General features: G+C 36.3%; 8 protein-coding genes across 8 annotated transcripts; 4 read left to right on the plus strand and 4 right to left on the minus strand.

Moving 5' to 3' along the window:
- Window positions 1-742: 742 nt before the first annotated feature.
- PHYBLDRAFT_68648 (hypothetical protein) lies at window positions 743-1,809 on the minus strand (the record flags this gene model as incomplete). The annotated part of the gene is made up of 4 exons (XM_018441984.1): window positions 743-867; window positions 945-1,127; window positions 1,242-1,304; window positions 1,521-1,809. The coding sequence occupies 4 exons, from the start codon at window positions 1,807-1,809 to the stop codon at window positions 743-745; spliced, it is 660 nt and encodes a 219-aa protein (XP_018290121.1).
- Window positions 1,810-3,591: 1,782 nt separating this feature from the next.
- PHYBLDRAFT_181948 (hypothetical protein) lies at window positions 3,592-6,058 on the minus strand (the record flags this gene model as incomplete). The annotated part of the gene is made up of 8 exons (XM_018438540.1): window positions 3,592-3,750; window positions 3,829-4,008; window positions 4,059-4,329; window positions 4,424-4,563; window positions 4,671-4,936; window positions 5,092-5,168; window positions 5,358-5,805; window positions 5,897-6,058. Coding segments are annotated over 8 exons (1,703 nt in total), but the record flags the coding sequence as incomplete, so codon positions are not given.
- Window positions 6,059-6,844: 786 nt separating this feature from the next.
- On the plus strand, window positions 6,845-7,988 carry PHYBLDRAFT_147064 (hypothetical protein; the record flags this gene model as incomplete). Its single annotated transcript, XM_018431791.1, has 5 exons — window positions 6,845-6,899; window positions 7,013-7,145; window positions 7,302-7,521; window positions 7,597-7,663; window positions 7,720-7,988. 5 exons carry the CDS (start codon window positions 6,845-6,847, stop codon window positions 7,986-7,988), a joined length of 744 nt encoding a protein of 247 aa, XP_018290123.1.
- A 2,385-nt stretch (window positions 7,989-10,373) lies between these two features.
- PHYBLDRAFT_147065 (hypothetical protein) lies at window positions 10,374-11,047 on the minus strand (the record flags this gene model as incomplete). The annotated part of the gene is made up of 3 exons (XM_018431792.1): window positions 10,374-10,616; window positions 10,725-10,963; window positions 11,041-11,047. 3 exons carry the CDS (start codon window positions 11,045-11,047, stop codon window positions 10,374-10,376), a joined length of 489 nt encoding a protein of 162 aa, XP_018290124.1.
- Window positions 11,048-11,592: 545 nt separating this feature from the next.
- Window positions 11,593-13,305, plus strand: PHYBLDRAFT_181949 (hypothetical protein). The gene is made up of 5 exons (XM_018438541.1): window positions 11,593-11,886; window positions 11,970-12,156; window positions 12,251-12,814; window positions 12,876-13,017; window positions 13,075-13,305. The coding sequence occupies exons 1-5, from the start codon at window positions 11,639-11,641 to the stop codon at window positions 13,173-13,175; spliced, it is 1,242 nt and encodes a 413-aa protein (XP_018290125.1). The 5' UTR covers window positions 11,593-11,638; the 3' UTR covers window positions 13,176-13,305.
- A 1,317-nt stretch (window positions 13,306-14,622) lies between these two features.
- On the plus strand, window positions 14,623-15,492 carry PHYBLDRAFT_57675 (hypothetical protein; the record flags this gene model as incomplete). The annotated part of the gene is made up of 3 exons (XM_018440244.1): window positions 14,623-14,809; window positions 14,874-14,986; window positions 15,055-15,492. The coding sequence occupies 3 exons, from the start codon at window positions 14,623-14,625 to the stop codon at window positions 15,490-15,492; spliced, it is 738 nt and encodes a 245-aa protein (XP_018290126.1).
- A 1,970-nt stretch (window positions 15,493-17,462) lies between these two features.
- Window positions 17,463-18,200, plus strand: PHYBLDRAFT_114139 (carbohydrate-binding module family 48 protein; the record flags this gene model as incomplete). The annotated part of the gene is made up of 2 exons (XM_018428374.1): window positions 17,463-17,563; window positions 17,663-18,200. Coding segments are annotated over 2 exons (639 nt in total), but the record flags the coding sequence as incomplete, so codon positions are not given.
- A 568-nt stretch (window positions 18,201-18,768) lies between these two features.
- PHYBLDRAFT_79226 (hypothetical protein) lies at window positions 18,769-20,455 on the minus strand. Its single transcript, XM_018443444.1, has 3 exons — window positions 20,214-20,455; window positions 19,683-20,142; window positions 18,769-19,597 (listed from the first exon to the last, which is right to left on the minus strand). The coding sequence occupies exons 1-3, from the start codon at window positions 20,428-20,430 to the stop codon at window positions 18,910-18,912; spliced, it is 1,365 nt and encodes a 454-aa protein (XP_018290128.1). The 5' UTR covers window positions 20,431-20,455; the 3' UTR covers window positions 18,769-18,909.
- Between the last annotated feature and the right edge of the window lie 829 nt (window positions 20,456-21,284).

The raw sequence follows: 21,284 nt of genomic DNA on the forward strand, positions 1-21,284 counted from the left end.
CCCATTCAGACAAGAAATCAGAACGCCAAAGACTATGGTAAGAAAGGTCAAGTAATTTCAAATTGACTATTATTTATAGCTTATTCGAATTAGATTCCTAGTAACTTGGACTGGCGGTAAAAACAGAGACTTTTGTTTTTTATTTTTTTTTCTTTGGGTAAGAGTCGGAATCCATAGTACTTTAATTCTAGATTCAAGACACAAACAGAGCGTATATTTTACAAAGGATATTTGTAATAATGAACTTCTTTGATAACATATATGTATATATGTATATGTATACTTAAATACTTCTTATTTGCGGTCTATACATTCATTAGGAAAGTTTGAATGTTACAATATTGACAAACAAAACAACAGAAAGTATATTATATATATATATATAATTTATAGGTTTTCTGTCCCAACAAAACTAGTGCACAGCTTATATATATATAAGGAAAAAAAGGGCACAAAAGTCGAGGCTGTCATTCAGGAACGGACCGTACAACAACAATGTAGCAGTACATAATGTCTAATGTACTGACAGGTCATAGTATATCTAGAAAATAATCTTAAATAGATTTACTTTTTCTTTTTTGTGCAAAGTAGGACGAATCCAAGGTTTCGCCTCTGGCTCATGACAAATATTGTCTCATGAGCGACCCGCTAGTTCTGAAATAAATGGCCCACAAACATATCATCCTTGTATTAAACATGTACATGTGAATCAATGTCGGGCACCCCCAAACCTTCTCACACTTTATTCTGGGCAAGAGTCTTTAAATATTCCGTGGTTCCCGATGATCTGGGACTTGTAGTGCATTATGTGTATCGCATAGATGAGAGTAACAATGTGTTCTTGGCTGTCACCCGATTTCATTAATACTTTAAAAGAATAACAATCAAAGCAGCAGTCAAGATAAACAGAAGACACAGAGAGCTTAATATCACACACCCCCTACTGGCTGGGAAATAACCCATATTCATAGTGTGTTGGGAGTGGAAATAGCGGACATTGGCGAAATAGAGAAACAGTATACTCAATAAAAAGAAGGCGAGACCAACACCACGTCCAATACGGGCTCTTTCTTCTGCCCCATCTTTACTGGGTGCGCTTGGTGAAAGGTTGTAAACTTGAGTTACGGCTTTTTAAAGGCATATTAAGTCGTACGATCGACGTTATACATTATATATATATATTTCTTTATTATTTATTTATTTATTTCTTTCTTTATTTTATCTTATTTTATTATGCTTACCTATTCCAGCAGTAAATAGTGATAGAGAAGTACGAAGCCAAGCCAGAAACGTTCGTTCATTGGCTAAATACAAAAATGCAAGTGTGAAATAAATTAATACATTAAAACAACAAAGCACAAGTATGTCTGTCTAACCGTGCGCTTCATGCGGACATCAATTCTAATGTTTACATTGTATAAACTATGTACTCTCAATCACCCCCTTCCTTTTATTATGATACTACGCACCCTTGCGCATTCAAAATATCCCTTGGCTTTAGAAGATAATTTCTAGTATACCTAGATGGTCTCTGGCAGCACTGTTTTTGTTTTCGACAATAAGAGAAAACGACAAGCGGGAATAAAGAGTAGCAAAATAAGGATGTGGTTTGACATGAGTTTTCGGAAGAACACCGCTCTTTTCTAAACCATTCCGATCGGCTTGACTGATTGTGAGGTCAATGTGTGTTTGAATATTTGATAGACATGATATTGTCGATGTTTGAGAGGCAGAAGACGTATCAACATTTGACCTTGGTCTGCTTTTTTCTTGCTGGCATGTGGATGTAGTATCTTCGTTTTGTGACATAGATGTTAGGGTGTGTTAATAATAAAAGAAGGTAAATATAAGTTTTTTTTTTAAAAAAAAATCAAAGCCCTTGAGTTCCACCTGTGCAGTTTAAGAAAACTTGGCTGTGAATGGTATTTTTTTTTAAAAAAAAGTTTGTACTTGATTTGCATAAATACACATTCCCTTTGATTATGCCATAAATGCATTTACACGCGGTACGGTTGTGGTATAGTTTTGATTTGCTTTAGAATTCGTTTCAATATGTGTGGCTCACAAGAAAAATAGAGGGAGAAAGAGGTATATGTATATACGCAGGAATAATGTAAGTATAATTTCATTCCATATTTTACCATAAGAAACAGTCAAACAGTAGGCAATCTGTATATATAACATCTTTTAAACTATCTAATTCCCGGTTTTTTTATAAAGCTCATAAGATAGAAGTTCAAAGCGTATATTATATAACTGGACAGATTAGAATAGTGAGACTTATATTTTTGTTTCTAACGTACATTGTGTTAAATAGTAAAAGCATGCCTAGTGTAAATTCCAATAAAAAAAATTACGCAAGTCCAAGGGCAGGCTCCCAGGTTCTAGAAATTAATGTCACCACGTCGACAAATTAGATGCCGTATTTGTGAATATTTTGTCGTACAAGCCTTGGCATATTTAAATTATAAAAAGTGGACTAGAATTCTATTCTTGGACTTCTTCTTTTATCATAATAATACCTACAATACCACGAGAAAATCATTAATGAAGTATAATTATACCCTTTGCACAAACAAGCGCAGAGTGAAGCCCCTCATTCTGTTGTCTAAAAATATCTTAATGTGTTTGTCATTGCGAAGTAGCTAAGTAACAGCACTTTTACAGCAAATATATGGGAAGAAAGTACAAGAATGATCCTGATTACACCTTTGAGAAATATATAAAAGCTGCTCGCCCAAGTCTACTGAGTGAAAAATACAGCCGTTTCTCTCTCTCTGAATTAGATCGATAATAAACTGCTGGCTATTATTAACAAAAGTGATCGAACAACTGACATGAACTCCACAAGAAACTGTGCCTTTCTTAACAAATTAGCCAGTCCTATATGCATAAATCATAGTATACAGTTATACATATATATAAAGCTTACATACAGTTTCCAGAAAGCTCATAACATGACCAAATCGAACCAAAATCTTGGGAGGATTTGCGTTTGAAAATTCCAAGAATTACTTATCAATAAAGAAAAGGTAAAGAAATAAGCAAGGTACTCCAATTTCTTGAAAAGCTAGACTTTTACAAAAAAAAATCCAGTGAAGCTTCTTGACTTGAAATTGAGCGACTTTAAAGTCTTTCCTCGGTAACCCTTACAGACGCTTAAATGTGCTTTCTATTTATTTAAAAGCAGCTTATAGGAAAATGAAGTGATATCCCATCTTTTATCAGAAATTACCATATAAGCAGGGCCAGGGATTTTATTTTCATCGAATATCTAGTATGCACAATATAATGTGATAGTTCCTAAGAAAAAGAAGATCTAGACACGCTTCAAGTTCATCTTGCTTCCTACTAAGTTGTCTATCTGGCTGTTAGAAAATCAGGTCTTCATGAATAAGATGTTTATGAATTACATAGTCATTTTTGGATATATTCAAATAAATATGAAGAAGAAGAGGAAGAAGAAGAAGAAGAAGAAAATACATTAAAATAATATATATATCTATATCTATATACCTATATATATATAACATATAACATATATAATATAAATACAAAAGAGATGGAAAGAATAGGATATAAACCAAGGGGTCACATTTTGTTGGTGATGTTGATGTTGATGTTAATGTTGATGTTATTATACTTGACCAAACTGGGTTCGTCGCTTCTCAGCACGGATATTACGCTGTCGTTGTAGTTGTTGGATGTGCTCTTCGCAGTATATGTGCCTCTCCAGCATATAATATACATCTGTAATGGGACATCGACAAACCTATGAAGAGTAGTTAGAGTCCAATGTTCTCAATATAGGATATTTGTATCTCTTACATGACATCGGAAACAAGGAGGATGGAATCTCCAGTTCTCAATAGTTTGTGCACATGGACCTTCGATTGGGTCATCGCATGTTCTGCAAAGTGAGTTATTCAATTGATGGTAGTGTCTTTTGCAGTAAGGTGCGTTCTCAAAGACATAAAATGTATTATCCGGAAAAGGTCTGTGGCAGGTCTATAAAGTATGTCATGAGCATATTACTGATATTTATGAACATAACTTACATGGCATCCAAAGCAGTCCAAATGCCATTTTCCTTGAAGTTTACCGTCCAAAGCCGACACAGCCTCCTTTTCAACTGGCTTATTACAGCCTCTGCACTTTGGTAAAAATAAAGTCTTGAAATCCGCTCGACAGTACACACGCCCTTGGTGTTCTTTACAGCCTGTTTTCTCGTCAACCGGCTCATAACAATGATAACATTTGAGATGCCCGGGATGGTAGTACTTCCCAAGCGCTTTAATGGATTTTGTACCAGGTTGAATAGGGCGATCACTAAAAAAAGAAAATCTTGAACTTAATTACCTGGTACAGGGTTACACGGGGTTTCTATATGTTTTTTTTTATTGCCTATTCTTCTTTTAATTACCATGCCGCACAAGCAACTCTGTGTTTGACTACATTATAATCGCGTTCACAGTAAAGGTTGCCTTCATGTTCAAATGTATTTTGATGAGGATCAAGAGGAGTCCTACAGAGTCGACATTGGAAGCACGGCCTGTGATAATACTAATGGGCCAATTAATTATTAATTATAAATATTAAAAAGTTAGCTCTCTCTCTCTCTTTTTTTTTTAGGTGTACAACTTGGTCTATTGCCTTTAACAATGTGCCACGAGGTAATTCTCACTTGCCTTGTTACCCACAGTAGTCACATCGTCTCGGTAATCAAACTCCTCATGGCATGCTGAACAGCTATTGTCGGTACCGGTGGCACCTATGCCCTCATCATCATTGATATCCTGCATACTGTTCATCAGATCGGCCATAAGCGAATCCAGTGCACCGCCTCCTGCCTTTACACTTCCAGATTTGTTTTTATTGCCAGACAGAATATTTCCCAAAGATTCCTTGCGAGTACGAGGCGACAAAGGCTCACCTGCTATAAGTTACAAGTGGGTTGAGCCGGAAATGTCTAGATTTGGAAGTGTCCATTGTCTTTCCTTTTATATTATATATATATATGTATATATCCATTTTTGTTTTTATCTTATTTTATTTTATTTTTCTTGAGCTTGCGCGTGTCTAATTACTTACGTTTATAACGATCATCGCCGTGGTATCCAGACCCAATATCATCTCTTGATCCGTTGTTACTCCGAGAAGGATCTGATCTATATATGTTTAGATACGAGTAAATAGCGAATATGTATTACTAATTAATAAATTGAAATGAATTTCTCCTCTACAATATACACATATGTCCATATACACATACATACTTATATGTATATATGGAATATATGTATATGTATATGTACTCTTTGATTTTTCTTTATATATTTAATTCTCTTTAAATGTACCTAAAAGGCGGACTTTTGGGTGAATTATCCTCAGTACGAACTGGAGATTGGTTGTTATTCCGTTGATCATAAGGCAAAGAATTATTGTAGTGGGATGATAGACTGCCTGGATTTTGATTAGGAAGATTCCCAGCACGCAGACTGTTAATACTGGTATTACTAGTATTATTTGGTCTGTAATTTCCAGATCCATCATCATGGTAATTATCTAGCGGTGATCTTGCTCTAAGAGGTTGCTGTGTACGTTGATGGGTGTCTTCATATGCTGAAGGTCTGCGAAGGTCTCTGGCCATTCCAGGGTAATATGGCGGAGTGACAGATCCAACCATTTCGCTACTATAGTTATTTCCATAATTATTGTCGTATTTAAAGTTGTTTGGGCTGCTCAAGGGAGAAGATGGAGGGGGACTCTTGGCAGGGCTTTTGATGGGTCCTGGCTTGGACTGGTCTATAGTATGAATAGGTTAGGTAAATCCAGAAATATACATTGTAAGTTAAATCTTTTTCTCTTTTGTTTTGTTTTTTTTTTTTTTTTTTACCATTACGGAAGATGGGAATGATCGGTAAGGTTGGAAGGGGTGGTGCACTTGAACAGAGATGATCGCCTAAGCGACGAATGTGAACATCGCGCCCACAGTCAGAACATTTGACTGTGGGTAAGATTTGCGACATGCGCTCATTCGGCGCAACTTTGCTCATTAGGATGAAAGAAAGAGATGAAAGGGTTCCACCGAGACTTTGGCATAGTTTTCATTTGAGAAATCGAGCGCATTTCATGAGTAACGGAAAGCAAACTATGATTTGCCTTTTAAGACACTTTCCACTTTTAATCTCCGGGAATAGTAAGAGCCAACCCAATTTTCTAATTTTCTTTTTCTGGGTTTACAAAAATACAGTAAAACACATTTGTAGGGCGCACAATCCGAAAAAATAAGGCGCATTTTTACATTTTCGATTTCTTTTTTAGAAAAAAAAAACAAGTGACGTGCCAAGTACTTACTTATTTTTTCTTGTAGAAAATCATGCAAGGAGTACATAAATTTCCCTTCATATATAGGACACCTAAGAAATAAGAAAGACTTTTTTTTTTCAAAATGCATAGTCGCTAGTATTTATGATTGTTTCAATTTCAATATTATTTTTTTTAACCTTTTTGTTTTATCATAATGAACTTCGCTTTCCCAGTGTCTGTTTCCTATAAATTCGCACAACAAACACTTTGGTCTTCTTTACTTTTTGTTTTATTTTATTTTCAAACCACTAATTAAGTCTTTGGTAAGATTTGCCGGATTTTTATTGAACTTCTGCTCACACCGCCTTAGGTGGGTCTATTGTTTTTATAGTAAAGTTTCATATCAATCGTATCACGATTAGCTTCGACGATATATTAGTATCTCAGAATTTTAATTGAAGAGAGCATCATCATAATTTATCATAATGCGAAATGTTATCCTTCAACCTTTCTTTTCAAAGCTTGCGACAAAGACATGAAACACAAACATGAAGATAACTCATCTGAGAATTCAGCAAAAAGAAAGGAATGTTTTATAGAGCAAGTATCAAACGTATACATTGCTGATGAAAAGAAGCATACGTTATTTTCTGGAAATCCTCGCCTGCAAGACCTCTGAATTTTATTTGTCATGGGTTAACAGTGAGCCAAAAACTAAAGAAAAAATTACCATGGCCGTCATCTATTGAAAAGACAGATGCTCTCAAGGAAATTACCACCAACATCAATACGCTGTGGTCTCTCTATCAGCCAATAGACTCTGAACCCGATACCTTGTATGCCCAGCCTCATATGTATTTCAAATGGCTTCACTTTCTTCAAACAGAAGTTGATAAAATAGCTCTTATCACGGAATAATTACCGGAAACTGTCGCTTCTAAAGCGTGCGTCCATCATAAACTCAAAGAACAAGTCCTTATATATATTAACAGCAATCAACCTCTGATATTTGGAAAGAATCTGCAAAATATTCAACCGCATAAGATGACAGTTTCAAATTTTGTCAACACCGTAAAGACAAGGATAAAAGATGATACTTTTTGTCCTGTCAAGTATACCGATAAACGTGGATATCGCTTTTTTTCTCTTCTGCCTGTTTATTTGTTTCAAGGAAAATCGGTTCAGATCGATGCTCATGCGTTTTGGAGACTAGTGAAAGAGTCTGGAATTGAAAACTATCCTAAAAGCTCTAAGAACTAGGAAATGTTGTCTTATTTTTATTACAAGCTTTTCGGTTTCTCCAAGATTGGATTTAGAGCCAGAAAGAGTCTTTCTAATGGCAGAAAGACATTAAGTAAATATTTAACTATGACTTTTAATAATATTTCGAAATTAAACGATTAATATTAGGAGCGTTGTATATTCTGATGGCTATTCAATATCATTTCTGTTCTCACGAGTCTCAAAGAAAAGCAACTCTAATGCCTCTCCCAAAAAAAAAGCCGCCGGATTTTCGTAATGAAATCGAAAATGGATGTCAAGTCTGGGCCCTGGACCCTGGGATAACAGCAGTATTGCAGTGCAATGAAAGCGTTTTCAAGGTTATTTGGAATTGCGATGTGATGGCCGCAAAGAATAATGGCGCTCGCCTGTCCCCGTTCCTACGCCCTCTATTATAAGAATAATTATAATCACTGTGTGTTATTGATATAACTCCTTAATACACCCTTACAGGTAAATTTAGCAATTATTTAATATATTCATTTCATTTTTCTGATTTCCATCTTTATTCTTATTTTATCTAAAATAGGCAAACAAGCCTGTTAAACTACTATTTTGCTTCGTCCAAAAAAAAAACAAAAACATAATCCTCGAATTGCTGAAAACGCTCTCAAAATTTATTTATTTATTTATTTTTTTTAAAAAAAAAAAGATAAATTGAACTGCTGGGTAAAGTGGCCTTTGCTTTAGCTAAAGTGGCCATGTTTGGACTTAGATAAGTTAAACGTTAACTTACTGCTGGAGATTGTCTTGACTTACTACTTTGTCCCCATAGTTTGTGTATTCATCAATCTATCCCCAAGCACCTACCTCTCCTTCCTTGAAGAGTCTCAGCCTGTATTTGGACAACTTAATAATGGAATACTCGCATACGAAAAACAAATCCTGTATATTCAACTAGTAGCTCTGAATTTAGACTTGAAAATAAAGAAATAATAATTACACAAATACACTATATCAATAGTCAGTTATGCAGAGCAGTATGAATTGTCATTAAACTGTGAGCAGTCTTGTTAGATATTCTACTATTTATTATCCTTACACGTATCATTTCTTTCTCTTTCTTTCACCTACTTACACTACCAAAAAGTGGCCCAGGGTTTGTCATTGGAAAAAAAAAGAAGCCAGAAGCAAAGCTGCTTTCTATTTATTCCAAGGGTATTAACTCATGACATGCTGTCTCAGGAAAAGATCCTACAAACGGCGTGATAAAAAATTGTTGGAAGATTCAACGATTTGAATACTCGCCATCTTAAAATCCGGATTTAAATACTATCAAACATGTTTGACATGCTCTAAAAGCCAAGCTTCAAGAGAGAAAGGGTTCTGTAAATAACGTCCAAGAATTTGAATGACCATATCCTTCAGGGACTCGGCTTAACTCAAAAGGTCCTTACGCTATTGTATCAGGTATGGATAATAGAAATGCGCCCAAACGGCGATCAAGTCTCGTGGTGGCCACACCATATATTGCTTCTTATTCTTCTTTTAATTCGTAGAATATATTTATAAAACAAAACCTTTATTTTATTTAGTTGATGTTTTTTAAAAACTATACAACAAAGAAGTTGGTTTTTAATAGTTTGCTTGGAATTAGAAATCAAGAAATCCGATGGTGATTTCTCTGACAGAAATGTACTTCCAACAAAGAAGTCGTAGATTGAGCATATCCTCCAGGCAATCAATGCTCTTTTTGTACTAAAGGTCAGGCTGCTCTGTCACTTTTTCTATTCGTGAAATTCATCCTTTTCTCACTTGAAAGAATCATGTGTTCAAGTTTGCGGAAGAAGTTGGAGACCAAGCACGAAGAAGTAGACTGAGAGGAATTATTCGACGAAAAGAATCTATGGTAACTCCTTGCCAAACTCCTCGAGTGATGTTTTCACCCAAGTTGAAGAAGAAAAAGCTAAATGAAGAAGGTCGACCATAAAATATCAATAAAAATAAAAATAAATATTAGATAACATTTTGTCTTCAGCAACAGGACTCTATACGTCGCTTTAAATTATGCAAAGTCTTGCTTCCCTTCTACTTAGTAGGTTTAATCAAGTTGGTCAGACTTGTTTTATATATTAAAGTGTCCCTTTTTTAAGTTTACTTGAATATTAAATATGTGTATTCTAGCTCCAAAAAAAAATAAGTCTAACAGCAGTAGAATCCATAAAATCAGAAATATTATCTGTGAATAATACAAACAATGTTTGTTCGGGTAAAGGAACGTACTGATATTGAAACAGTAAAGTTTTTTTTTTAAAAAAAAAGCTGTTTCTATTCACCTTTTTTACGGCCTAAATAAAATGAAGACATTTGCTAAATTGATTCTGCTGCAACGATGTACATCATCAATCAGTCATGTTTCCAACAGTAAGAACGAGTTAGAAAAAGTCTCTTGCTTTAACTTGCTTAAATAGTATTTTTTGTACTGATTATGTTATATGGCTCTTTTCTTAAGCAAAGAAATATTTTAAATACATTCACTATTCAAGCATTATTGAACAACATCAACTGAGTGCTGAATAAATGCTAGAAAGTGCTTAAGGTGGACGGACTGCATGCCTCAGATATTCTAGTGGTCAAATCTTCAGTGTTCTTAACTTGGCTGTTTTACTTTCTTAGCTATTAACCAGAAGTGTTCAATAGGGTTGAGCTCAGGGAAATAAGGGGGGAATATAAGCGCATCTATATCCTCTTTTCAAGATTAATGCCTCTATCTCTTTAGCAGTGTGGATGGGAGCATTGTCCACCACTATGTATTGACCCTTCAATTCAGGAAAGCAGTCCATCTAATCCATGGTTTTTTCAAGAAAGTTTAGATAATGGCCAGTGACAGTACCTTTTCTGGTGGGCTTTTTGGTACCATCTGCAGTCTTTCTTTTGCGATTACTAAAAGCAATATTGATTGACTTGGACCAATTTTCCTGAGGTTTTCTCACTTCCATTAATACCACAAATTTTGCTAAAACGGCACCTAATATTGTATCCAACACTACCCTGGTGAAAGGAGTTTCTAAAATAGCGAAGGTACCCTTTTAAGACCATTTTCCTGTGTGTTTTATGCTGACGTTAAACGCAGACTCATCACCAAAAATGCAATTCTCGAAAAAATACATGTCTGTTGTAGCTCAGCTTATAACCCAGACTAAACGATCAGTAATTTTTGTTGGGTTATTTCTCGCTACTGGATGAATAGTAATCTTCTTGAAGGAAAGGTTACACTCTGTTTTTGAAATTTTATGAACACTATTCTTCTTTAAAGTGAAATTTGCAAATCGTTTGGTAAGAGCCCACTGGGTCAACGAAACGAGCCAGTGGATTCTCGTTGTAGAAGTTGAGAAGGTAAGTTCGGTGTCTTCCTTTAGGCTGAGGGTTTGGTCTGTTAACCAAATTAGTTTGCTTCTCAAGAATATTCCAGCCTTTATCTTCTCTAAGCCTTTTAATCCATTTTTGTACCGTGCATTCAGCAATTCCACCCTTTAAACGGCCAGATTTTGCAGTATTGAACAGATTAACTTTATTTTAATAAACAAAAAGGAGTTTTTGTTTATTAGAGTATTGGCTGTAATGCTTAGTTTGCTTCTTGGGGTTTTCTTCAATCTCCTCTATAGCAGTGTCTAGCTCAACATTCTCTTTGATCTGTTATTTTTCCTGTACCTCAAAATAGAGTATTATGTGAGTCAAATCCTTCAAATTGAAAGGTTGAGGTTCAGAATCCCAATAAATTGTGTCATTGCCTTCCTCATCAACAATTTTTTCTTGCCCATCATAAAAAAAAACGTGTACCTATTTACAAGTGCATTTTTTTAATTTTGAGATTTAAAAAAACGCCCTTTGAACAAATATTTACCCGCCCTTTTTTTTTTTCTAAAAAAAATCCGCCCTTTACTACAGTAGTATTGGAATGGCTGTATTTTTTATTTATTTTTTTATTTGGGCGCTCTTTTAATATTTTAGATCGACAAGTTTCCAAAATAAGAACGGAACCTCTTGCACTGCTTTTGTGTTGAAGTGTGTGTGCGCGTGTGTTCTTCCTGCTTCTTCTTATTTCCTAATGTCTCAATATAAAGCCATTATTCTTGTTGGCGGACCATCCAGAGCAACTCGCTTCCGCCCCTTGTCTCTGGATGTGCCCAAGCCTTTGTTTCCCGTTGCAGGTGCACCAATCATCTCTCATCATCTGGCTGCTCTGTCAAAAGTCGAAGGTCTTCAAGAAGTTTTGATTATCGGTTTCTTTGAAGACAGCGTATTTACGCGTTTTTTGGAGGATGCTGCCAATGAGTACCCTCATATTAACATCCGGTAAGATACATCTAGCATCAAACCATCTTGTTTTTTCAGGGTCATTAATAACTTGACTTGGCACATGTATTTTTTTTTGTTAGTTACCTCCGTGAATACCAATCGCTTGGCACTGCCGGTGGTCTGTTCCACTTCCGCGATGAAATTTTGCGTGGAAATCCTCAGCAGTTCTTTGTGATGCATGTAGACATCGCTTGTTCCTTCCCCTTGAATGAAATGATGGCTGCTCACATGAAACACCGAGGTTTGTGCACAATGCTGAGCACAAAGGTGGGTTTATTCGATGCATAATGAGGTGTATGCGCAAAAAAAAATTATACTGACAACTGTAAAAAAAAACCAAATACGCAATCAAACAACAAAGGTACCCCGCGACCAGGCCACCAAGTACGGTTGTCTTGTTGCCAAGCCTGACACCAACGAAGTACTTCATTATGTTGAGAAACCCGAGACATTTATCTCAGATCTTATTTCTTGTGGCGTATACTTGTTTGATACAGCCGTGTTTGGTGAGATGAGAAAGGCTATCGAGAGAAAGAAGGATGTCCATCACGAAGAGAGCGATTATCTCTGGACGTCTTCTGATGATAGACTGCGCCTGGAACAAGATCTCTTGAGACCTTTGTCAGAGAGCAGAAAGTTATATGTTTATGTGACCGAAAACTTCTGGCGCCAAATTAAGACTGCCAGTTCCGCAATTCCTGCCAACGCTGCCTACCTTGAGCAGTGTGCACGCGAAAATCCTTCTCGTTTGGCCCACAACAAGCCCGATGGTCCCGAGATTATTGGTGCTGTTTATATTCACCCATCTGCTCAAGTTGATCCTACTGCAAAGATCGGTCCTAATGTATCCATTGGGTCTCGTGTTCACATTGGCAAGGGTGTCCGTATCAAGGACTCTATTATTTTGGACAACGTTCAGATCGGCGTAAGTTGTTCTTTGTGTTTTTATAGAGAGCATTGTCGGTTGTTCTAACAGGCTTTTGTAGAATGCAGGCTGTGTATTACACTCTGTGATTGGATGGAATAGTAAGATTGGTGCTTGGGCACGCGTTGAGGGTACCCCTATTAGCGACCATAATACTTCTATGATGTCGAATGGTGTCAAGAGTCAGAGTATCACCATTCTTGGTAAGTTGGCCAAGATACACTATGAATACAAAAATTAACACGTTTTCGTTTGTACAGGCAAAGAGGTGTCTGTTATGGATGAGACTATTATCCGCAACTGCATTGTTCTTCCCCACAAAGAACTCAAATCTTCATTCCACAGTGAGATTCTCATGTAAATGGGATTAGATTTTCAATATTTCACAACAAATTTAGCTTTCTAGTACAACCTTTATCTACAGTAAATAGTTCATATTATTATCCAGGGACTTGTCTCTATTATTAAATATATTGATGTTTTCCTCACATTATTTTATAAAGAAGAAAATGGATAGAATCTTTGTTACAAAAATTGAATTCTGGGACAGTTATAAAAAGGATAATATATATTACTCTAATACATTCAAATAAAATATGCAACAAAGTAAGAAAGAACAGTAAACAATATCATACGACCTAAAACCACTTATACTTTACAAAGTTTTACAGTTGGCCTATGTCTTAACAAAATTTAACTTTATATATAATTTATTGATCCTGGATTAAACCTTGAGCTTAGTGCTTTGGTTTTAGACAATCATCACAATGTTTCTTAGTTTTTTAGTCATTAATAATAATGATATTGCCTTACTATGTATATTTTATGTAGTAAGGATACTTGTTTAATTATTTGCTTTTATTTATGTTATTGAATTATCATTAATGTGTCGTATTCTTCAAGGATATAAGAATAGACAAGAAGTGCTTAAACACCACACAATATATTGTGTTTTCTTTTCTGTTTCAATGTGGAGCATATGTACTTTGTCTGTGATTTCTAAAGTTAACCAGGCAAATATCTCGGTCGTTATTGAATAGACATGAACAAAATAATATATAAAAAACTGAATTAACTAATAAATTGCTTTGAATAAAGTTACTTTTCTCCCCCTCTTCTTCTTGTTTTACCAATATGTGCATAAAAAAGGTCACGTGATCGCGTGGCTTTTGACTTCATGTTGCGCAAAAATAACCCCTTTGCTTCTCGGCTGGGCTACTGAGAGGAAAAACTTCTCTTTCTTCCCTTGTTACCTTTTTTATTTTTCTAATTCATCGACCTCTGTACGGTGAAATTTCTCTAAGGAGATAATTAAAAGAAAAATAAATAAGAAAAAAAAAGGTGAGCACATCTAAAGTCGTATACAAGTAAATGGCTTCGTAGATGGAGCTGTATAGATGAGCCGTGTTAGAAACAGACGCAGAAAAAGCAATCTTGAATGTCATGACACTCTTTCGTCTGTCAAACTTGAATTACTGATCATTTCCGAGAATAAATATGTTCTGATAATCTCTGATACAAAAAGCCAATTCTGCATGCGTCTTTGTTTATTTTCCTAATTCACTTTCAATAGTACAAACAAACAAGAAACCCAAACAAAAGACAAGAAAAAAAAAGTATGTCACCTGGACAATACAAACATGACAAAAATAACAAAAAAAAATTAACAAGAGCATCAATAACAACACTAAATATGTGGAGAGCAATAAGGAAGATAGTAGATAAATACACACTTAAATATAAATTTCACAATTACTGATATATATGTATATATATGTATATATATACTTGAATTAACAGTGGATGACATGAGCAGTGGATCAGATAGTGATTATGCAAAGTACTGGATAGACTGGTTCTTGGGAACCAAGGGTAACGAATACTTTTGCGAGGTAGACGAGGAATACATTCTTGATCGGTTCAATTTGACTGGTCTGAATGTCGAAGTACAGCATTACTACCTAGAGGCACTTGACATGATAACCGATAATCTTGGTAAGCAATCCCTGGTCAGTCAAAAATTCAGAAATTTTAAATTTTAATTCGTGGAAATCTGTAGACGAAGAGAGCCTGGATGAGAAGGTTCGGGAGCAGATTGAGAAAGCTGCTCGTCACTTGTATGGTCTTATCCACGCACGTTTTGTTATCACCACTCGCGGTCTTGCCAAGATGGTAATAGTAATAGTAATTAGCCAAGACTAACCGGTGATCGGATAAATAACAAAGCCCAAACATCATAGTTGGATAAATACAAAAAGGCCGAATTCGGTCGATGCCCTCGCGTACTCTGTAACCTTCAGTCTTTACTACCAGTCGGTATGTCCGATGTTCCAATGACAAAGACCGTCAAGCTGTACTGTCCTCGTTGTGAAGATATATACAATCCAAAATCATCGCGCCATGCTTCTATCGATGGAGCCTATTTTGGAACTAGCATGCCACACATGCTTTTCCAAGTTCACCCTACATACTTACCTGCCAAGAGCCACGAACGTTACATTCCTCGTATTTTTGGTTTCAAGGTTCATGACATTGCAGAGCAACACAGATGGCAGGATCAAGCACGTCTTCGTTTTGAAGAAAAACAGCGCGATGAAGGGAGACAACAAAGAGATGCCCGTGCTTTAGGAGCTGCTGTGCCCTCCAAACCAACATTAGAAGGAGGCAACAAGGAATAGAAGTAAACCCTAATCCGTGCCTCGAATGAAATCACATACTCACCTACTCACAATTTCTCTTTTTATCTTTCTATCTTTATTTCAATTTCTACCTTTATCTCTATCTACATGAAGTCTTTCGAGTTCCCTTATTTTTTTCTTTAATCATAAGCTCGAAGGAAAAGAAGTTTATTTTCTAACAAGAAAAAGAGAGAGAGAGAGAGGCTACTACCAAATGCGTGTGTGTATGTGTATATATATATATATATGCGTCTGTGTCTCATAAAATTGAATTACTATATAAATCATTGTGCAGGACAATATGTACATTTTCTTTAATGCTGTTAAGTAACTTGGGATGCTTGGACAGTACTTCTCCGAAATGACTATACAAAACAAAACCAAGTATTATATTGTTCCTATAGTTTTTTCTTTTGTTCTTCTGATTAATTTGAGAGTTCCCGACTTAGCTCAGGACATATATGCTTGTCTATTACTCCAAAGTATAGAATCCAGACCCCATATTATGTTTCTCTGCTAATACTAGTTTGTATGGTACAAATTCCTATTTCTGGAATATGTGGACTATCATTAGCACCAGTACTTTTTGTAAAAATTCAAATAATACATTTTGACTCTCAAAGTACTTTAATGGATTCCTGTTATTATTAAGCAGATTTGAAAAGAAAAATGGTAGCGTTATATTCAACCAAAAACACTTTAACTTACAATTAAACAGTTAGTCCGTCCACGCCAACTGTAATATTAAACGGATATTTAGTTCTGACCAAAAACTATCAATTACTACATGTCTGCCAAAGACTTTAAAACATCTTTTGCTTATAAATAAATATTCATAACGGTCTTGATTCTAACAAAACGGAGAAAAAATAAGCATTTGGCAAGTTTAGGTTTAACGCCTTTTTTTTAGCTAAAATTATTCCTTGTTTTACTGATTGTAAAGAGAGAAAAATAAGTAAATGAGAAGAATTCTAATTGAATACATTTACTAGAAAATCTGCTATTTCTTTAATAAAATATATTCTCAAACAAAATATACTTCTTTAACATTCATTTCTTGAATACTTCGTTAATGATTTTCCTCTTTCCATTCCATATCTTTCTTTTCTACTTTGTTGCATGCGTCACCAAAGCGTGTCACCTTCCGCATTTAGTAGAAATTGTGTCTGCCCCGGAAACGACTCTTTTTATTTTTCCTATTCCACAGCTGTCTTGGTCGCTTTTTTTTCTGGTTTAAAGGATGGGAAACTCGGCATCTACCGAGCAAACGCAAACAGCCTCGAACGGCTTCAAAAGACAAAGCATGAGCAATCCAATAGACCACACGTCCAGCGACGCTTACACTGAAGATTCATCCACTGCTGAAATTGTCGGTTCGCATAAATCAGCCGAGTCCTTGCCGTTTCAAATGTCAATTACCGAACCTCTTGATGATTCTTTTGCTAATCGACCAACATCACCACAACCCATCATTTCCGACAACGAAGCTCCTTCTTCATTCCCCTCTTCGCCGCCCCACACTCGACACCCGCAACCGGAAATGCCCAAGGCCGTGCCAGTCGCCACAGGCAAAGCGGGCTGGGTGTCAAGTACTGGCAACACAAGTCCTTGGGTTGGGTCCCTTTCTTCATCTGCATCTTCTAACCGTCGTGACTCTATTCATGGACCGTACTATCGTGCACGTGGAATGAGCATTAACCGTGATTCTGAAGCAGACGAAGATTCTCCTGCTCCACAACAACCAATACTTCCTAAAATGATTGGACAACACAAATCCAATGAGCCAGATAGTCAAGGTAATATGAAATATGTGAAGTGAAGTTATTGCACACACATATGTATGCGTGAGGAAGTGAGGGAGTGAGTGTGCATAAAGGCAAATTAAGCTAATATTTCCTTTTTTGTTGTTGTTGTTGTTGTTGTTGTTGTTGTTGTCGTCGTCGTCGTTGTCATTGTTTTTGTTGCTAATTCTAGGCGTAACCACACTTCTCACTTGGACACAGGGAGGAAATAATGTGTATGTGACAGGTACATTCAATGGATGGAAACACAAGATAAAGCTGGTGAAAAGGTAAGAAAACAAATTATAGAGCAAGAAGAAAATATGACAATGAAAGACCAAGTGTGTACGCAGATACTAAGAGCAAATGTGTTTCTGTTATTTATGTAGTACACATGACTTTAATGTTGTGTTGGAATTACCGCCAGGAACACATCGGTTAAAGTTTATAGTGGATGACGAATGGAAATGTTCAAATGACTTGGAAACGGCGACTGATCCAAAAGGAAATCTGGTCAACTACATTCGGGTGATGGATGAGGATGAAGACTCTACCGATGAATTCAATAGTCCTAGTAAAGGCCTGGATCGGTCGGGTGCTTCTACTCCTGAAGAGGAATATACCTCCAAGGTCCCCTCTGATCTTTTGGCTCTTGCTACAGCTATGGCTTCTGCAGAAGACGACAAAAACCGTATGGCGGCTCTAGAGTGGGAACGAAAGCAACCCCAGCCTCCAGGCCTACCTCCTCACCTTGAGAAAGTCTTGTTGAATTCGCAAGCTGTGAGCGAAGAAGACAACTCCGTTCTCATGGAGCCAAATCATGTGACACTGAATCATCTGTACGCCTGTTCCATTAAAGATCAGGTCATGGCACTCTCTACTACGACACGGTATCGTAAAAAGGTAATAAGTCAAGGAGATATGTGAGTGTATCTGTGCGTGTTTGTGAAGATATAACCTCTATTTATATTGTGCTTATATAGTACGTTACAACTATGTATTACCGACCAGTGTTTCCAAAGAATTAAGATTTCATAGTGGTAAAGAATGAAAGAAAGATCGTAAATGGAGCCTCTACGTACCCTCTCCTTACAAGACAGACCGGAAACACATACACACACACATATATATATACATATACACATACATACACACACACACACTTATATATATATATATATAGATACGTACAAACGTACATATGGAAATGTTCTATAGTTTTAATCTTTAAGAAAACTGCTTTGTATATGTTTACTTCTATTGGGGAGAGCAGAAGAAGAGAGTGTAGATAAAGAAGTGTCATGTATATGTGTATATGTATATATATTTATATATATACTTTTATAGTCCTGCTTTTACCATTCTCTTGCAATTTAACATGTATATTCTACCCCACAGTAAATAAGTTTCAACTTTTCTTTTTTGATATTGGAAACAGTTTTACACACACACAAAAGACATTAAAGTCATGAAAATATAGTTATTTTTATTTTTTATTTCTAGTCTTTTTTTATTTTTATTTGATGTATATGTATTTTAGGGAGGGAATATGCAAGGTGTATATGTAAAAATGTATGTAGAATGCTTATGTAGGAGTGGTTTTTGTATATAAAAGAAGTGGAATTTGGTGGGTATTTCATACAATTGGAGAAGGAAGGCCAAAATATTCAACAGAGTTTGAAAGCACTGCGCCTTCAAGCATGGCCTCTTTTCGTGCTTCGACAATTTGAGTGGTGAAGCTACTTGAGCGGCCACAGACGTGAGGAACACCTGCAAAAAATGAATCGGCTCTCATTGCTAGCAGCTTGTCAACAATACCCAAAAGTCCGCTGTCATGTTTTCCAACGATATTAGGAACGCTTATAGATGTCCAGTTTGCAGGGGGAGGGCCTATGTGTGAATTTCCGGACTCTTCTAGACTAGTGACTCTAACGGGGACATGGCTGTAAAGGTATGCCATGGCTTTGTGGTGATGAGGGGTGAGCATTTTTAAGTGGAAGGTGGCTGAAGCTGAGCGCATCTGTGTAGGGTCTGTGATGTTTTTGACAATTGCAGAGTATATTGCCTGCTCACTGAATGTGTGGGGGTAATCAGTCAAAAGGAAGAGTTTGTGAGGAACTCCGTCATCGCTAATGTCGCTCGTGAGCTTCTCGACGAGTGTTTGAGCACATTCGACCAAATTCTCAGCGGGCTCGAGAGTCTCTGTGCGCCAATGGACTGCCCGATATGGACCTAGACTTGATGCAATCTGGTCTGCAAATCCAGTTACACGCTCATTGTACGGAATAGGAAGATTTGAGAGTGGGTGGTGTACAAATGGGTACCTGGAAAAGATAATAGAGTCAAATTTAGTTTATTATCATAGAGATTGATCATTAACAACAACAGAAGAGGGGAAAAAAAACTTACCGTCTGTCATAGAACAAACCGAGTACTTCGATACCATCATCTTCAGTAAGGAATTCATATACTTGTCTTTCGATATCAACACGCAATTCGGGTTGTCTGTGTTCCTTCATCAACAAAAGTCTATCAGGAAGGTTTCGTGGTGCGAGGAGTGGGTCGAGACAATTTTGTGGTGACATGTAAGGATTTCCTGTGGTAGGGTCTACGCGAATGTGAAGATTTCTATTGGTACCGGCACGGCCAAGGGCTTTACGCTCTTTGAGCCAGGCAGTAAAATCGGCCATTGTAATGGTATTGAAATGATCTTTGTTTTGTTTTCCCCAGCTATTTGAGTAGTAAAAATCAAAGGGGTGGCGAAGACAGGCACCGAGACGAGAGTTTTTAACATTAGGTAAGACGACTGTTCGATTAACAAGACCGGACATAAAGGCAATTTGTTGAAGATGTATTTGTGCCTTTGATTCTAAATAAGATGTTGTGTTGGTTAGCAATGTTTCTCTTTATCTTTCTTATTATCATAACTATTTTATTTACCTTGCTCCATAATCTTTAATGGCAAAATGAATCTACATGGTCCACCGCAGTATTTCATATCTATTCTATTAACTTCTTGCTTGATGTGATGGTTGACTGTGTTAACGACAAATGTGACTGGAGGTGCTATAGATGGCTGCCACCGAAGGCTCGCTACAAGCATGCAAATAAAGAAAATCGCGGCAACCCATGCCTGTGTGCGTCGCAGGGGGGACATGGTATTTTGTAATTTAATATTGAATTCTTAAAGAGCGAAGAAAGATGCTGGGAAAAAAGAAAGCCTAAAATATAGTTCCTGACGGTAAGTTTTTATACCCAAAAGATCGTCACTTGTGTACGGTTCATCAAACGATCATCTATTATCCAATCAACGCTAGAGGACTAACTTGTGATAGTAAGACGATAAAAGAAAAGAAAAAAAGGCCAAGACAGAGCTAAGATAGTGATGTATTATATTATCAAGATCAAGATCAAGACCAAGACTAAACGTTTCATCTACTTCAACGCTTATTGTCCAAGGGTTATCTGTTCTAATGCTTGCTTTCGAATACGCTGACTATATGTAACATGTCTTGTAAAAACGTGTTTACTCTCATCTTCCTGATCGGTTTTTACATGTATTTTGAATTAACTTTAAGGGCATATTTCCCATCTTGTGGATCATTGTACTACATTATCGTGACATAATATTCGCACTAACATTGGAAAAGCTTGCCCCCCTTTAAGAGTCCGTGGTAACTAAATATTTATACAATAATAATTACTGTCTCAAATTGCGGCTTTAAAAAATCCCAATAGTGAATTTAAGATAATAATAATAAAAAATGCGGGTTATGAAATACCAATCTGCGCACTCAAACAAATTCAATTGATGGTTTTGTAAAAACCAGATAGTGGATTTATTTAGTTAATTGGTGTTTCTTTTAGATTATTGATTTTGAACTAAGCATAAGAAAAAACAACAACAAAAATACAGCGGAAGAAGGACAAGGGAGAACTAACGCAGAAGAAGGTAAGGAAGATATGAATTATATCGTGGATAATGAGAATGGAAATCTCAACTAATTTTAT

Source organism: Phycomyces blakesleeanus (assembly GCF_001638985.1).
Source record: "Phycomyces blakesleeanus NRRL 1555(-) unplaced genomic scaffold PHYBLscaffold_14, whole genome shotgun sequence".
Classification (NCBI taxonomy): domain Eukaryota; kingdom Fungi; phylum Mucoromycota; class Mucoromycetes; order Mucorales; family Phycomycetaceae; genus Phycomyces; species Phycomyces blakesleeanus.

Bases quoted from the DNA above. Each gene is read 5' to 3' on its own strand.
- PHYBLDRAFT_181949 (XM_018438541.1), top strand. From the start codon at position 11,639: ATGTCTCAATATAAAGCCATTATTCTTGTTGGCGGACCATCCAGAGCA. The intron at 12,815-12,875 runs GTAAGTTGTTCT...AGGCTTTTGTAG, and splicing joins TGGACAACGTTCAGATCGGC to AATGCAGGCTGTGTATTACA. The intron at 13,018-13,074 runs GTAAGTTGGCCA...TCGTTTGTACAG, and splicing joins TCAGAGTATCACCATTCTTG to GCAAAGAGGTGTCTGTTATG.
- PHYBLDRAFT_79226 (XM_018443444.1), bottom strand. From the start codon at position 20,430: ATGTCCCCCCTGCGACGCACACAGGCATGGGTTGCCGCGATTTTCTTT. The intron at 20,143-20,213 runs GTAAATAAAATA...CATCTTATTTAG, and splicing joins ATTAAAGATTATGGAGCAAG to AATCAAAGGCACAAATACAT. The intron at 19,598-19,682 runs GTAAGTTTTTTT...TATCTTTTCCAG, and splicing joins GGTTTGTTCTATGACAGACG to GTACCCATTTGTACACCACC.